General features: G+C 37.5%; 1 protein-coding gene across 2 annotated transcripts; it reads left to right on the top strand.

Annotated features, from left to right (window-relative positions):
* Positions 1-786: 786 nt before the first annotated feature.
* prkg3 (protein kinase cGMP-dependent 3) lies at positions 787-16586 on the top strand. 2 transcript variants are annotated; one of them, XM_015004469.2, is made up of 22 exons: positions 787-1592; positions 3910-3999; positions 4946-5008; positions 5119-5245; positions 5539-5705; positions 5831-5944; positions 6920-7025; positions 7153-7216; positions 7395-7472; positions 7551-7639; positions 8087-8152; positions 8268-8315; positions 8432-8473; positions 9710-9821; positions 9954-10090; positions 10188-10277; positions 10656-10797; positions 10895-11058; positions 12281-12397; positions 12621-12683; positions 13118-13193; positions 14857-16586. In XM_015004469.2, the coding sequence occupies exons 2-22, from the start codon at positions 3912-3914 to the stop codon at positions 14941-14943; spliced, it is 2040 nt and encodes a 679-aa protein (XP_014859955.2). In that variant the 5' UTR covers positions 787-1592; positions 3910-3911; the 3' UTR covers positions 14944-16586. The 2 variants fall into 2 exon arrangements, with proteins under 2 accessions (XP_014859955.2, XP_087857803.1); XM_088001677.1 differs by lacking the exon at positions 14857-16586 and having other exon boundaries at positions 7395-7639; positions 13118-13992.
* The last annotated feature ends 375 nt before the right edge of the window (positions 16587-16961 follow it).

The following is a 16961-nucleotide window of genomic DNA, read 5'->3' on the forward strand; positions in this document are numbered from 1 at the left end:
AATAGGTTAAGTGATACATACTGAAATGAGTATGGACATAGACTGAGAGGCCACTTCTAAACAAATGAAACTTTGCAAAGTCACTCATGGACAAACAGATTAACCTTTAGAGACAAATTTTGCTTTACGAAACTGAAATTGAACTGTTTGGTCAAAATGGCCGGCATGAGATTTAGAGAAAAAAAAGCGGTCTGAGACTGAGACCACCAATCCGTAAGTATGGGGGAGCAACATAATATTATATTTTGTCCATTAAGACAGTCTCAGTAAGGATAGACAATATCTTCTTTGACACTGTCTCTACATCATTGTGGGACTCCACAAGGTTCAGTTCTGGATCTATTGTTTTTTTTAAATTTTTTATTTTTTTTATATCCTTATGTTAATTGGAATTAGTTGATTCTTCGGAGATGAATCCTACGTCTTTGCAGAAGACATTCGGTTGTATATGTTTATTTCCACCAGCTATACAACCTGTCTGCCTTTACCCAGGATTAGTGACTTTCTAGCAATTTTCTTCTTTAAATTGTCAACAAGACAGAGACTCTAGTTATTGCTCAAACTCATCCAGGAAGTTGTTGGTTTTGTTCAGCAGCCGGGTCTGAAGTGAAAGGGAAAAAAAATAAAATGACCCAAGATAATTCTACCAAATACTAATGAAACATATATATAAACTTTTAAATAATAATGAAAAAAATCTCCCTTGTCATTCTGCCAATTTACAAATGCAAATAATTTGGTAATTCCTAAGCGATCTAACATAGTAAGACGTTTGTCTAACCCTTTCCTAGGTTAGATGACCCTAGAGAAATTTATGCAAATATATTGCGTAAAGTGTTATGCAACACATTTTCATATCCTCATTTTAATGATATCATGAAATGGTTACAATAAGTAGAAGAAAGCTTTTTCTATAATAAAAAAAATATAAAATTGATTTATATTCACCTACTCATCCTCTTTTGTCATTCCTTATGGTTCTCATGTTTGAATTCTTTATGCAACGCACTAGCAAAATAATATTTCTTCAATTAATGTCACATAAATCTTTTTTTTTATTTTAGATATGTTCTTTTTATTATTTCTTTTATTTTTAGAACGACTGAACCTCAGTTTAATCACTCGTCAACAAAATATTTTACTTCTCATCTTCAACTTTCTCTCCAGACCATCCTTCTCTTCCCTACTGTACCTGCCTGGTGTGATGGGCGGAGCCTCAGGTTACGGGTTAATGATTCAACACTATAGCTGCTGAGATTGACAGATATGGAAAGAGAAGGAAAGGGGGAACAAACGAGAGAAAGCCGGAGTGGAGAGAAACACAGACTTTGCAATGTGAGCTCGGAAAAGTGTGCGAGGGTAGAAAAAAAAACAAAAAACAAAAAACAAAAGAGGGAATAGGTGGTAATGCCAGAGGGGCAGCAGACTGTAGACCGTCTAGGAATCAAGCAGGTTCTGAAGCTGAAACTTCTCCACAGCTGAAGTGGTTATTCTGGGGGCAGGCCAAGTTGATCGTTTGGCTCCTATGATCCATGCGGCCTGACTAGGCTGGACAGGTGCTCAGCTTCAGTACTCATCTATACCTCCTGCAGGTAAGTCTGTCTGTTTGACCATGCTACAGTTTTTTTTTTCGTAACTTCTTCTAGTTGTGTACAATCTGGAAACATCTGAATATTTAGATGTTGAGAAGCAATTGTTTTTATTCCAGTGTCTATTTACTGCTATCACACCAAACATCTAATACGGTCCTAATATAGAAGGGATGTTAATTATATCCAACTATTTCAGTATGCCTTCTGAGAATTCAGCTGTAGATACACATTCCCATGAATTATTGATAAAGCAGCAGGAAGTGTACAGTGCAATGGCTGGATCAGTATAATGATAGCTGGCATCATCTTCCTGCTGCACAGGTGAAGAATGCATTTCCCATCCCGACACCTCCAAGTATCATTTCCAGCACAGATCCCTTCCTATATTAAGATTGTTTATATTGCCATCACATGGTCTTTTTTTTTAAAAGAATAAATAAAAAATAAATCTGTGAATGCACAAGCTGCAAATATTTATAGAGTCTGTCTCGATGACACCTGCCTGGTGGTTTTCATTTAATGTTGTGTGAGCTGGAGGTTATTGCCTCACTCTGTCCCTTGGCTCTACTTCTTTATAGCATTAAGTTCCTAGAAAGCTCACAGAATGTGTTTGTGCACAGCTCTCTTGTATGCTTGTGCTGTACGAGCCAGTTAATAAAATGCTTAAAGGCAAATCCTTGTCATTTGCAGGAAGCAGGGACAGTTTTGTATTTGCCCACGTCTGTCGGCTCTGCTCCGTCACTGAGCTGAAGCTTAAAACATGTGATTTTTATGAGTTATCTAACTTCTCGCCATCTTCCGAGTGACCTCCACTCAAAGCGTGCTGCTCTGCTGCCCTACAACTTTACGATTTGCTTCGACTCCTCGTCTAATCTCAGAGCCGTCCAATGTTCAGGGTGAGGCAGCAATAAATTCGGGGTCACGTGAAGTGCGCCGTGAGAGAGAGCAAACACTTCGGTCTTTACAGAGATCCACCTTCAGTTTATTGGTCAGGTAGCCAATCACCTATTGTTAGAAACAATTCCTCCCGTCAATAGTGACATAATCATCCTTCTAATATCTGGGAAGGAACCATATCTGCAGAGCTTGTGTAAACAGCTGATCTCTGCTGGAGGAAAGAAAAAGCAGAGGAGCTAGATGGCTAGTTTCACTCAAACATAAAGAATAACTTTTATTGGCAGCCCTTTACAGCGTCATATTTCTGTGCCAGCACAAAGTTAAATAATAAAAAGGAAAGATAAACTCATAGTTACCCACAATGCAATCACTTTGCAATGTTTATCACTAATAAGAACTGCAAAGGATCTCCAGTAAAAGCCGACAGGATGCACCCTGTTGACTGTCCATCATTAGCTTGCATTATTCAGCAGACCTCATGTTGTTTCACAGGCAGTGCTGGTGATTTGTTGAAAATATCCTGGACATTGACAGCTCAAACGATTTCCCCCTTATGTGCCTTTACGACACGATTTGGCAGTCTGCAGTTTAATCTAAGTTTTAGCACCACTGAAAATTTCAGCCATTAAAAATGTACAATTAAAAACGAAAAACGGTTCTTTCTGGTGGAGAATAAATTACTCCTCCCAAAATGACTGCAGTTACAGTCGGACATATTGTATGTTCGATCGATTACTCAGCATTTTTAAGTTTAAAATCTCAGACATTTAGTTTGTTGAGCACCTTACAGTAAGCTTGAAAGAGGTGGGTAAGACTTTCAGAAAGAAAATAGTCCACAAGACAGAAATTCAAAACACTTGCCAAAATGCAGAGGTGCTACTGTCCAAGCAAGTTTACCCTGAAAGCAGCATGCAATCTGCTAAAAGAAGGCAGAAAGTGGAATATATCGCAGGCTCTTGCCACTGCTGATGTATATGTGGAGGCTTTCTCAATCAGAAAGAGACTGCTCAAGTGTAACTTAATTTCTTTACATATTTTATTTAACTTTTTTCTTTTTCTGTCTTTCCTTTATTTAACCGGGTAAAACTCCATTTTAGATCCAGATCTCATTTGCAAGAGGGACCTGGGCACAAATCGGCAACACCTAATGATCTGGTTACACAAAAGTAAAATAAATTCATGGACATAACAAGGTTATATTTGGCGCTTAACAGGAGAAAATCAGTCTCTTTCCAAACCCCCTCAATTAGACAGAATTAACTGGCAACAGCAATTAAGAAATAGTTACTTAATGAGGTATCCTAATGTTACTTTCTCATGGCACTGTACCTTTTCTTCTAAGCAGACAACTTATGTGTATTTTGTCATTATTTCAGGTAATTTGCTACATTAATTTTTATGACTTATCTTCTCTCTGTAGCTATGGAGAAACAGCTGGAAGAGCTGAAGCAGCAGCTGGAAAAACAATGTCGGATCAACAAGGAGCTGCAGCGGCAAAACAAGGACCTGGGTGAGTACATCAAGAATTATACCACCTCTTGGTTAATCTGCATTCTGTATGAGCTTAATTAAATTAAATTAAATTAAAATGTATGTAAAGTGGTAAAGTCAACGAGTTGATGCAGTAACCTGCCCACATGCTTGCACAATATGAATTATTGCTGCTGCGAAGTCAATAACTTCATAGCTTTTTGCTAATGTAAGTGGCAGGATTTGACATTATACTACAATATTACAATGGCCTATTATGAATGAGTGCTTTGTTCTGTTTATCTTCGCTATGCTGAGCGAATAATATAACTACTGCTAGCAGTATATGCAAACAGTGTATTTTTTTGTTATAACATGCTTCAGAGCACCTGGTTGAATATTGTAATATATATTAATATATATTTATGTATATTATAATAATGTTTACTGAAAAACTGTGTAAAATTTTTGTGTGGGGTGGGGTTAAAATTAATATCTATTCTTTAATTAATTATTGTACCTACATATTTTCGATGTTTTGTTGTAATTTGAACTCATAGATTTATGAACTTACTAATCTGATTCAGCATTACTGAAAAGCAGCACTCTGCAATGTATATAAACATATACATATACATAAAAGCAATGTATATTTTTAGAGCTGCTTTTACATTTAACACTGGTATAGAAGAAAATGTAAAAAAAAAAAATTGAAGCTGAGATATCATTTGCACGTTTGTAGTTGTGTAGAAGTTTGCATTAGCACTGCAGCACAGCCACCTCCTACAGGAAGTTAGAACAGTTTCTCCAATGGGACTTTAAGGGATGACTCCTGCTATTTCTGTTGCTTGAAATAGAAAGTCTTTTTGTCTGACTGCTTTCTTCTGTTGATGTGCTGTCTCTGGCAAAACAATGTTTTTGGTAAAAAAGCACGTCTTCAACCATACGTTGTACAGTAAACAAGCATCTTTACTCCCATTTCACAGAGCTACGGCTGAAAGCCAAAGAAAAACTTTTGCAGGAACTGCAGAGCCAGTACCATGATCTCGGTATGAGGCCCACATGGGTATCACCTACACACCTGATGCACCTCCTCAGTTGGTTGAAGTGATTTTTGATGGTGATCTCTGATCTTTTGTTTGTTTTTGTCTCTCTGCAGAGTTTCCCTCCCAGCCTGCTAATGAAGCAGAGCCTGAATTCAGGAAGAGTCGAGCCGCCGTTATGGCCCCTGAACCAATACCGGAGAAACTGGAAATTTCAGGCAACATGGTTAAGAAGACTGCCAGGTCAGGAATAACACTGCTCACTGCATTTCACAACGCTAACCGTTCAGGACTCCTGGGGTCAATCTGGGTCATGTTTTTTTTTATCCCTTCTTCATTTTTAAAAAATAATAAATACTTCTGCATAAAGTAATGCTAAGGGAAAGTAAATGATTTGGACCAAGAGTAAAAATTCCCATCCTCTTTTGCATTTATCAGACCCCCGAGTACACATGCTGTGTTTGGTGATTGGATCTCTCGATGAGATCTGTGATCTTACATTCAAGGTGACTTTTTTTTTTTGTTTGTTTCTGCAGTGAGACAAGTCTTATTGTTAAAGCCATCCAGAAGAACGACTTCCTGAGCCGCCTGGACGATGAGCAAATAGCCATGATGGTGGACCTCTTAATGTCATCGAATTACAAACCTAGCGAAGAAGTCATTAAGGAGGGATCGGAGGGAGACAGCATGTACATAGTGGCAGGTGGGATCATGTCCGGATGTGAGCCTCTCTCTGTGTGCCATGACAACATTAAACCTGAAATTAAAAGCTGAACATTACTCTTAACCTATCCAGAAAGCAACATCAGAGGTATTTGCTCTTTTCAGCTGGTGAACTCATCGTGACTCAGTCGGGTCGGGACCTGAGGACTCTGACGAAAGGAGACGTTTTCGGAGAGTTAGCCATCCTCTACAACTGCAAAAGGACAGCGACAGTCAAAGGTTAGGTTCTTCGCTATACTGATGCATTAGGATGTGACGATTCGTCTCTAATCTCAGATAATAACTGTTAATTCTGTGATTTTATGCCGCATTGTAGCAGTTTACGTTTGCCCTGAACATCAATCAGTTTGGCATCTTTCTTGTAGATTTTAATGTGATGGACAAATGGCTTCAATAACTCCACCATAATGTGATAGTAAATAGAATCAGTTTTGGAAGACATGTTTGGACTGTAGAATTTTTCAGACGTTTTGGTCAAAATCAAATGACATTCAAAGAAATATGTGGAAGAAGGACATGTTTACATGCCTTTGGTTTTGGCACGTCTATGTATGTTTAATTTATATTAAAGTTATTAACCAAACAGTCTCACAATCTTAACACGTATATGTTAATATACAGTGATGAACTCCTGAAATTTCCAATCAAATATCTTTGGAGTTTATCTCAGCATTTTTAATTTATTGAGAGCAAAACGTAATTAATAAGCACTTTATTTAAAGAATAACAGGAAGCCTTTGTGAGCTTATTCTTAACAGAATCAAGCCCTGAATATATAACGTATCAAACTAAAATGAATTCATTAATGATTAATTAATCAAAAGAAGCAACCAAAAAAACAAAGTTGATTTAATGGCCTAATTTTGTTTTTGATCTCTAATTGAAATCTGAGAGGAGGAATTAATCTTGGACAAACTCCAAGCCTCAGAACCAGAACCAGCTCGATTCGGTTTGATTAACAGAATTATTTCTTTGTAGCAAACAGCTTATTAACAGCTACTCACTGAAAGGTGTTGCATTGTTTGTCCTTAAATTTAGAATAAATGTCACATAGCAACAAACCTTACAGTGAAATTGCCTTAACCATGCAGGACTGTAAGAACAAAAAGTATTGGGAAAAACACCTGGAAAGACTGTTTCCATTATTCAGTTTGAGAAGTTTTGACCTCGTTGTGTGTTCACATCCTTAATCAGCTAAGACACATGTGCATCTGTGGTGCATGGAGCGGCAGACGTACAGGACGATTATAACTAACAAGTCCAAGAAGAAACGAGAGCAGCTCATGGGTTTCCTCAAGACGTGAGTTTCATTGTCCTCCAGCTGATGTGGGATCTGTTGAATTGTTCTTAGGTGGTCCTATTTTTTTATTCTTTTACTTTACAAACAGAATTATGTCTGATTCTACTATTTTAATAACGTGCTACAGGTCTCGTACTCTCAAGGATCTGAATGACGCGCAGTTGTCCAAAATTATTGACTCCATGGAGGAGGTGCGTAACTTTATGTGATTAACCTCTTATGACGAACATGCGCTTTATTGAACATTTATTAAACACACTGTGATCTGATGATTGATATTTACTTTATATTATTAGTCAAAACATCTGATCATACAATAATTGCTACATAAATCTTTAATTTTTTTTTATTTTTAAAATTTTTTTACAGGTTAAGTTTCAGGATAAAGAGGTTATAGTTCGAGAAGGAACAGAAGGAAACACTTTCTACATCATCCTCAAAGGAGAGGTGATTTCATGTTACAATGTGTGTGTAAACCGACACATAAATGTTTCTCCACTGATCTCAGTTGTGTTGTCCTCACAGGTCCTGGTGAGCAAGAACGTGAACGGACACGAGAAGCAGATTCGCAGGATGGGAAAAGGGGAGCACTTCGGGGAGCAGGCCCTCATACGGTAAGCATACAAATGCAGCAACCGCCTGAGGAAATGTACGTTACCTTGCAAAGAGATGTGAAGATGTGTGTACCTGCCTTGAATGCTGCCCTATTTACCATTTTTCTGTCAAAATCTGCAGATTTTCTTTTTTTTAATATATATATATTTTGGAGACTTTAAAGACAAAAAGAAAAACTTAGACGCACAGTCAAAATGCATTTAACTATGATGTTAAATGCATTTTAGGGCTTTTATTATGTTGCATGATGTAAATAATAAACCAAAAATAATAATTGTGTTGTTTTAACCATGTGGAAGGAATATTATTGCCATAGCTTTTCTAAAATGAGCAATCAGATTTTTTTTTTTAACAAAGGAGAGTTTTTCTTTGACTTATTGAAAACTTATTCAATTATACTGATAATGAATAGACTTTTAAATGCTTGTTTGTTTCTGTTTTCACAGAGAGATCTTGAGAACTGCCACCTGCACGGCCGATGGCCCTGTTACATGCTTCTCTATTGACAAGGAGTGAGTCAGTCAATCACGGATGGGCATTTCCTCTTTGTTTCTGTTACCTTGGCATCATTTATTTTTAGACAGTGATTTGCCACTTGTTGACATGACTGTGCTGTTGTTTTTTAAGGGTTTTTGAAGAGACAATCCCAGTAGAGCACCTCGAGCTGTTTGACGAGTATGTGACTATTTTCTACCGAGATCCCAAAAGCGGACTGTGAAAATATTTTCCCAGCTAGTTTATTGCTCGTTTTCCATCTTGTTTTATTTATTTATTTATTTTTTTACTTTTAGCTCCAAAGTGATGCAAGAGGCGCAAGGTCCAGAAAAGCCAGGGTAAGTTACAGTGAAAGAAAACTAAAGCCTCGAAGATTTTGGTGCCTGCAGGCTGGAAGAACATGTAGAAACAGATGTTTATCATCTAGTATGTTAACATCTTTACAATGTTTTTAAGAGACTTTAATGATGTCAAAACCAAAGTTCAGAAACTCAGAACAATCTTTTTTTTTTTGCATTAAACTAAAACTGGTTGCCAAACTTTTCTGTAAATTCAGTCAAGATAATTTCACACAAAGCTTATCGCTGTTAGAATAACACATCATGGTTAGATTTTTTGCTTGTAGATTTTTTTTGCAAATATTTACTTAAGACAAAATCCACACTCCAAACGTAGAGCGATGACATCACACAAGGCATAATGTAACTCATTCGTTCTTTTTTAATCAAAAGGAATGTTTTTTGTTTTACCTTTTTTTTTCATACATTTTAAATTTTGTTCTTTCTTTAAATATATATTCTGTCCATATCTTCACTCACATATAGATTTAATTTTTAAAACTATATGTGAGTGGTCACATCTCTAGATATACAAGCAGGAGAAGAAGTTAGTGTGACTCTTTGTCAGCCATAATGTCCTTCCACAAGTCTGTGTTTCGTTTCTGTGGTAATAAACTATTGTACTCGATAATATGGTGGTGTTACCCTTAATTGTTTTCACCATTGCTTCAAGTCTAAGTCAGGCAGTCACCGCTGCATCAGTTTATCTCACACCAGTTTTAGAAAGCTGTTAGCCACTGGTTCGCTAATGACTCCAGCATGACTCAGAACACTGCAGTTTCTTTCTTCAGGGCATCCGTTCTACATAAACACTCACACCTGCAAGTAATTAGTTTTGTTATATTAGTTATGTTAAGGAACAACGGTTGGAAGAGGAAAGCAGTGCTGTGCTACTTTCATTGCAGATTAGCTCTAAGCTTTGCTCGACTTTTGGGTTTTGCTGTCCAGCCTCTGTTAGCACACCACATTCCATACATTCTCAATCAGCTGTTTTAGTGGGGCCACCACCTCAGCAGGTGTAACACATGGAGCAGAAACTAGTTTTCCAAAGTGGGTTGTTCTTGAAATGTTTGATTGGGTTTAATTCTTTGATTGCATCTTAGTAATTCCTGATTATATCTGTTACACAAATACACTTTGACTTGACTTTCACCCTCCAAAATTCATCCTGCAAAGCAAACATAAATGCTACAAATTACTTACTTAAAATGGAACATACGTTTCTTTCTGTTTTAGTCCGAGCTCCAGTCTGAAGTTTAAGGATCTGGTTCCTGTTTTATACCAGGAGGGACGCTATCAAGGAGATCCTGTCACACTTGGAGTTGGAGGGTTTGGTCGTGTGCAGCTGGTAGGTGTTGCCAATTCGTCTTATGGATGTGTGCATGAACCAACTTTTACAGAAGTGGCATTGTGATGGAAATGGTGGCTTCTAGTAGGTTCATGTTTGCTAAAAATGATGTCGTCTTTTTGTTGAGCTCAGATGACCACAGTGAATCATGGGAAATACTACGCCATGAAGCGAGTCAGCAAGAAGCAAATTGTTTCCAAGAGACAGGAGGAGCACATGTTGTTTGAGAAGAAGATCCTGAAAGCGATCCAGTGTGACTTCATTGTGAAGTAACTGCCATCCAATATACTGTCTGCATTTTTTTTTTTTTTTTGACGTACAACCACAAAATTAAACACAAATGATTTCTCTCTGTGCCGTTTGTAGACTTTATGCAGCATTTAAAGATACAAGGTACATTTACATGGTGATGGAGTTCTGCGGTGGTGGCGAGATCTGGACCAAGCTCAAAGAAGTGTAAGCAAAACGAAAACCTAGTGAAATAGAAAAGCAGTACAGTGAATGAATGAATCACACCTGGTAAATCTGATAAGACAGAACTGAAAGAAAGATATTTGACAATTTAATTGGGTTTAATTAAGATTAACTGTATGTTTATGACATAAATCAAAAAAGGACATGCAAAAAAAAAAAATCGAAAAGTATGAAACCCATCTTATTTACTTGTTTGTACCCAATGGTTTTTCAAAAAAAAAAAAAAAAAAAAAAAAAAAAAAAGAGCAGTCAACAACTTACTTAGGTTAAGACATGCAAACTAAAGAATATTAAGACTGCCACCCAAGTTACTGAAGTGGAGTTCTTTTTTAAAAATATTTTTCATCTCTGTAATGACAGAGGGCGATTTGATGAACACGTTGCTGTGTTTTGCACTGCCTGCGTGGTGGAGGCCTATGCATACCTCCACAAGAAAAGCATCATGTACAGAGACCTTAAGCCTGAGAACCTGATGCTGGACATGAAAGGCTACATCAAACTGGTGGGTCCTTGGGCATTCAGGGCTCATTAAACTCTCTAAATTTCTTCCACGGTTTGCTTTAGAAGAGATTCTGCTGACTCTGGATTTTGTTTCTCAGGTTGACTTTGGCTTTGCGAAGGAACTGGTGCGTGGCGAGAAAACCTACTCCTTTGTGGGCACGCCTGAGTACATGGCTCCAGAGATCATCAAGAATCAGGGTCATGACTTTGCAGTTGACTTTTGGTCACTTGGCATCCTGATCTTTGAACTTTTGGTGGGAAGGTAATTACATTTGAAGGGATCCAGGCCTCAGAGCAAATTATGCCTCATTACTTCTCTCAGATCGAAAAAGAATTCATACCGCTTCAACTTTTTTTCCACATTGTTTTACATTACAGCCAATGTATTTTTTTTTTATGAAGAAACTGAGCAAGAAAAAAAGTAGAGCATAACTGAACATTTGAAAAACTAAAAAATATAAACGAGGTTTTCAAAACTGTGCACAAAACAGTCTAAAACATGTGATGCATTTAATCTAACTATTCATCGTTCTCCTGACTGTATATTTAGTTTTGTTTTCATTGTTTGGCTGGAAGGTGAACCTTGGTATCGATCTCAAATCTTTTGCAATCTATAACAAATTTTCTTCTAGTAATGCTGTTCCCCTTTCACTCACCAGAAAAAAAAACACCATTCCCTTAGCAAGATGCTGCCTCTACCATGTTTTTATGAGAATAAGCTCATTGCATGTATAGACCAGGATTCTGCAACCTCTATCATCCAAATAACCATTGTGATTTTACTATTAGATATGTTTCGTCATTTTAATTTACATTTTATTTCTATTTTTAGGTTTTAAAATTAATAAAAAATGTAAGACTTATGCAAAAATATTATGGAACTATTTCTTCTATGTGATGTTGATTTTTGTGCAAAATAATGTTAAAAAAACAAACAAAGCAATAATGAAACCCAACAACATAATTTCAAAAAAAAAAAAAAAAAAAGAGTACCAGTAATTAAAAAACATGCTACATAAGTGCTCCTAGAGTCAGTAGGAACTTCAATGCAATTATTCCACGAAAAAGAAAAACACGTGTTAAAAAAAAATCTGTTTGATTTTTATCATTTTTATCAAATTAAGAGCCATTGCAGATGGCCGCTGTAAACCATGAAGGTCAATTTTTGTCTCATGTGACTGGAGTCCGTATGTTTACATGTGTTTGACCCTCCTGAATGGGAATTATTTATAGCTATAGATAGTTTAATTGAACAAGGTGTGGAAAGGTGCAATAAGCATGAGTAAATTTGCAAGCAGATTTACTGAAAAAAATGGACAGCATATTTTCATACCAAAATCATTTTCTAACACCTTCATATTCAGAAAAAAAAATATTTACCAGCAGATGGCAGCAGAAACGTAGGATTGATGTCTTATGCGTTGACTTGTGTGTTTGAACTAAAGGTTTACCAACAACTCTCTGTTCTGCTTTTAAACCTCCAGTCCTCCATTTTCAAGCTCGGAGCCTCAGAAGATTTATTCCAAAATTTTGGATGGAGAACTCAAGTTTCCACCTTACCTGAGCGAGGCAGCAAAGTCAATCATCAGCAAACTGTGCAGGTAAGCAGAAAACAAAAAAACAAAAACAAAAACAACTAAATAATGTCAGAGCAAGGTGGTTCTTAAAATTAGGGAATTTTAAAGTTAATATTTCACCATAACAGAGCTGAATAGAGCAAAATCAAGAGAACGGCTTTAAAGACGCATTTGGCTGTGTTTTGTTTGGCGCTACATGAGCTCATGCATGTTTTTGATTGACTGTCTCTTTGAACGCTCTTTGTAGACCTCGGCCGGGTCAGAGGTTAGGAAACACCAAGAATGGAATCAAAGATGTCCGGCATCACAGGTAACCATGGCGACGAGTCGTCCTCAGGAGGCAGATACTAAAAATCCTTCATCTGTTCACGTGTCATCCCCTACAGCCTACTCTGTGCATTAGACGCCGAGTAGAGCTTCATGGAGCTTTTGTGCTGGAAAACAAAATGTGCTTGTGCATGCCAGGTCTGGGTTCACAGCACTATTTGTAGAGCAGTGGCTGCATTCACATTTAGTCAACCCATACAATGTGTTAAAACATTGGCATGTATTACAAAATTGCATTAGGGAATATGAATTTACATAATTGCATAATTTATGAGCAAACGCAGACAAACATGCTTCTTTCTTTATGATGTGACCATATGAGAGTCAGGGTATCATCAGTTTATATTAATTCTCACAATGAATCGACAGCCTGATCAACTATTTCTCTAATTTGTCTTTTTTTTTTTTTTTTTTAAGGTGGTACAGCAGCATGAACTGGCACAAGCTGCGTATGGCTCAGCTCGACGCTCCAACCATACGACTTATCCGCAAGGCAAGTGAAAACATCACGAAAGGCTTTTTTTGTGTGTTTAGATGAAACAGAAGGTGTTTAGTAGACAATTACAATATATAAGATAGTAGATTTACTTTAGTTTACTAGACATTATTTACTGTCCTTTTTAATTATACTGTGTTTCCAGAAGTTTTGGACATAGCAGCTTTAATGTTGGACTAAACCCTTTTATTACATCTAAAATGTAACGAGAAGCGTGAAAAGATATTAAAGAAATATAATCTACCAACTGGTACTATAAAAGGTTTCAGCTTACAAAAGTTGAACCTCTAGCAATAATAAAAAGAAAGGCTTAAAATATACCTTGTCAGAAAAAAATAAAATAAATAAAAATTGAGACACAAGGTAGTGTGCACAGTGTGGAGTAGCCTGAGGCTCCTGTCACACTGTTTCTTATCTTGCCACATTTGCTGATGTATCTGAAAAATGTTTTTTGCATGACTCTGAAGATCTGAGGCCTATGCTGTGAAATATCAAATCCTGTGAAGCTCGGTTGTTGCTCATGATGCACCATGGCTTTGTAAATTGTATGTCTGTTGCGATAAAAGGTGTAAAATGGCTCTGTATGCCTCTGCGTCAGGACAGAGTAATGGTGGATTCTCTTTGTACTCAGACATTCTAGTTCTCGTTTCTCAGCTGGAAATTAAGCAAAAAATTCCCACTGAAGTTGTTGTTCTGAATGGGAAGAGTGAGATGTTGCAGAGTACCCTCAGATTCAGTGAGCTGCTGCTCATAGTGAAAGTTGCAGAGATAAACACTTTATAATTCATTGGAACATCCAGACGCTTGTATTAAAATTAAACCAGAAGCACACACAATACTGTGAATGTTTGAAAAGAGTTCCTTTAACGCTTCAACGCGAGAAACAGAGATACATACATTGATATCTGCTTCTGTTCAGTAGTTTTGCAAGGATGTAACAGTGTTGTTTTCTCTCTCTCCACAATGTTCACCTGTCCTCCTCGGTGGTCAAATAATTGTTAGCTGAACTGATCAGAAAGGAGGCCAGGCTCTCATGTTGGAGAGCCCACTTCAAGCATTCTGCGTGAAAGCGTGACTTCACCAGTGCAGAGTCTCTGCATAGCTTTGCATGAGATTAAGCAGCATTCGAGGATAAGCTATTTGCAGATTTATCTGTGGAAAATCTGCCTATTAGCTGATTTCTTCCTTAGGCCATGTTTAAAATGGCCAATAGAAAATGCAGCTTGGGAAGCTGGAATGTTTAGGCACAATGCTACTTGACACGATATCTGCGCTGAGCGGATTAGATGTTGACTTCTGCAGTAGTGCTAAGACAGTTTTCACTCTCTATATCTTAAGGTACATTTGGGCATTTGAACCAGTAAAATATGAAGTTATAAACGTTTTTTAAGGGAGTCTCAAGTATTTAAACTAATTGGTGGTTGTGATATTGTCTGAAACCTGAACCTAGACCTGGAACTAGATTTTCAGATTTGTGTTATTACAAAGTGAGTCACTGTGAGCCTTTAATTTAGTTTCAATACATTGTGGATTTCAAAACATTTTTTTGTTTTTTGTTGCCATTCATAGGGATTGTGTAGGGTAAACATTTTTTTTTTCAAATTGGCAAGACTCATATGTGATTGTTAATTAAAAAAAAAAAGTCTTTCTTCTCTTTCAGGGTCCCTGCTACATCAACTTTGATAAATTTCCTCAGGACCACTCGGTGGCAGAAGAGGAGTTCTCTGGATGGGACCGTGACTTCTAATTCTCACGTTTAGGTTGAAGAATCGCATGGTGGGCGGTTTGTCCATGCCATCCCAACAAGGACCCTAATTAAAGACACTGACCTTAGTTTATTCAGCCTCTAAAGGGGCCAAAAGAAGATTAATGCTACTGGGTACTGACATATCACACAACACATTTCTTACCAAATTTTCACACCAATTACACTGAAGCTCCAGGGAGTCACTGTGACAATATGTGCGGAAGTTCCTCTGTTGCAGCGAGCGTCGGCTCACACACAAATGTACCTCTGCAGACGAGGAGGAGGTGTAGAGGCAAAATGGTAGGACTCTGTGTTTTCATATTCAGCACAAAGACACTTGGTAGCTGATGACTAAGTGTTAAATTCATGAGGCACCTTGCAGCGATTAAGAATACTCACCAGTTGATCAAATGCTTCCGATGTAAGGAAGAATTTCAATGAAAAGTCTTTTCTTACGTTTTAATTGTGCAGGACAATAAAATGAATATGCATGTCACATGTTGTGTTCAAAAAACAATAACAGGATCAATCACTGTTTTGTGTACAGATTATATTTCTACATGGCAAATAATTTATCAGTACGTGCAAAAGCCCTACGACAGAACCAATAGACCCAACAGTTTTAACTCGCATCCTTTATTAAAGGATAAACGCAGCCAGTTTTGTACAGTAAATATTAGCCGTTGTGTATTCTGAGTGAAACCTGTTCTTAAAATTGTTCTGAACAACAGGGTGCTTGTGATGTTGTTCAGAGAGAGCTTAAGAAATGCAGAAAACCATCCACGGTTAAAAAAAAAAGTTCAAAATGCCTTCAAACAGAAACTAAAACAAGGAAGATGAGGAAGAAAACGGAAAACTATAATTCATTTAAAGAATAACCAGAAGTATCTGCTTTAGGGTGACCAAAGAAAGTCAGTTCTTACTAAGTGAATACTGTAACGATTAGAAAACAACTTTATAAAGCCAATATCATCAGTAAGGAGCCCTGACAAAGTCCAGTTGTTGTAAGAAAAAAAAAACTACATGGTGCAAAAGGGACCATCATTTTTAAAAATTACCATCAGGATTCCCTTTTTAACATATCACCATACTTGAAGACGTCATTTTGCTTTATCCTGAAGAGGAAGTACCGTCACACCAGTGAGCGAGCAGCATCTTGGATCCAGACCGACAAGATTAACATAATGAAGCTGCCAGTCCAATCCTTGAACCTTAATCCTAGAGAAAGCTTGTGGGGTGAAACAAGCTGTTTCTGAGGCAAAATCAATGATGAGGAATCGAATTAAAACGCCTGTTCACAGGCTGAGGAAGTTGGCGGACTCCATGTAATGCAGAGTTTAAACAATTCAAAGGAAGAGTGGTTGTCCATCAAAACATTAGTTCCATAAGTCACAGCTATGTTAAATCGTTGGTATTTTGAATTGTGCATATGGAAAAAGAAGGTATTGTAGTTTGAGCTTTCAGCATAAATGTTCCTTTTTGTGCTTTGTTCTCTTGACCTGTGTGGTTAAAACTTGGTTCATGTTATAGCTTTGACATTGATAATACTTTACTGTTTGCTATTGCTGACTTATTCATTCATGTTCATACTGATGTGTTTTAACACATCTTGATGATAAACTAAATGACTTTTTGTTCTTGAATCCCGTGTGTTTGCATTTTGTCACTGTCGACCCTGAAGAGTGAAACTCTTCGCGTGTTTTACGTTTTTACGTTGTGACCAAAACCTCCTTCCCGACCCAGAGAGGGCAGGTAAAGTATTTACAGATCACATGCGTGATTAGTTACGAGCAACGCTTCAGGGAAACATTGTTGTTGCTGTTAGCAGGAAGGAAAATGGCCTGACGTTATCAGGGAGGGAAAATAGCCTGCGAGGAGAGGTGGTGGTGGGGGGCGTGGGGGGCGTGGGGGGTCGTTACCTCGTACGTTTCACAATAGCTGCAGCTGATTGTTTGGCTCTGAAGGTGAGCAGCTGTCCGGCGTGGCAGCAGGTTTTAAATTTGTAGGGAAGAGTTGTC

This window comes from Poecilia mexicana, unplaced genomic scaffold (assembly GCF_051168715.1).
Source record: "Poecilia mexicana isolate PSO_F unplaced genomic scaffold, ASM5116871v1 scaffold_21, whole genome shotgun sequence".
Classification (NCBI taxonomy): Eukaryota; Metazoa; Chordata; class Actinopteri; order Cyprinodontiformes; family Poeciliidae; genus Poecilia; species Poecilia mexicana.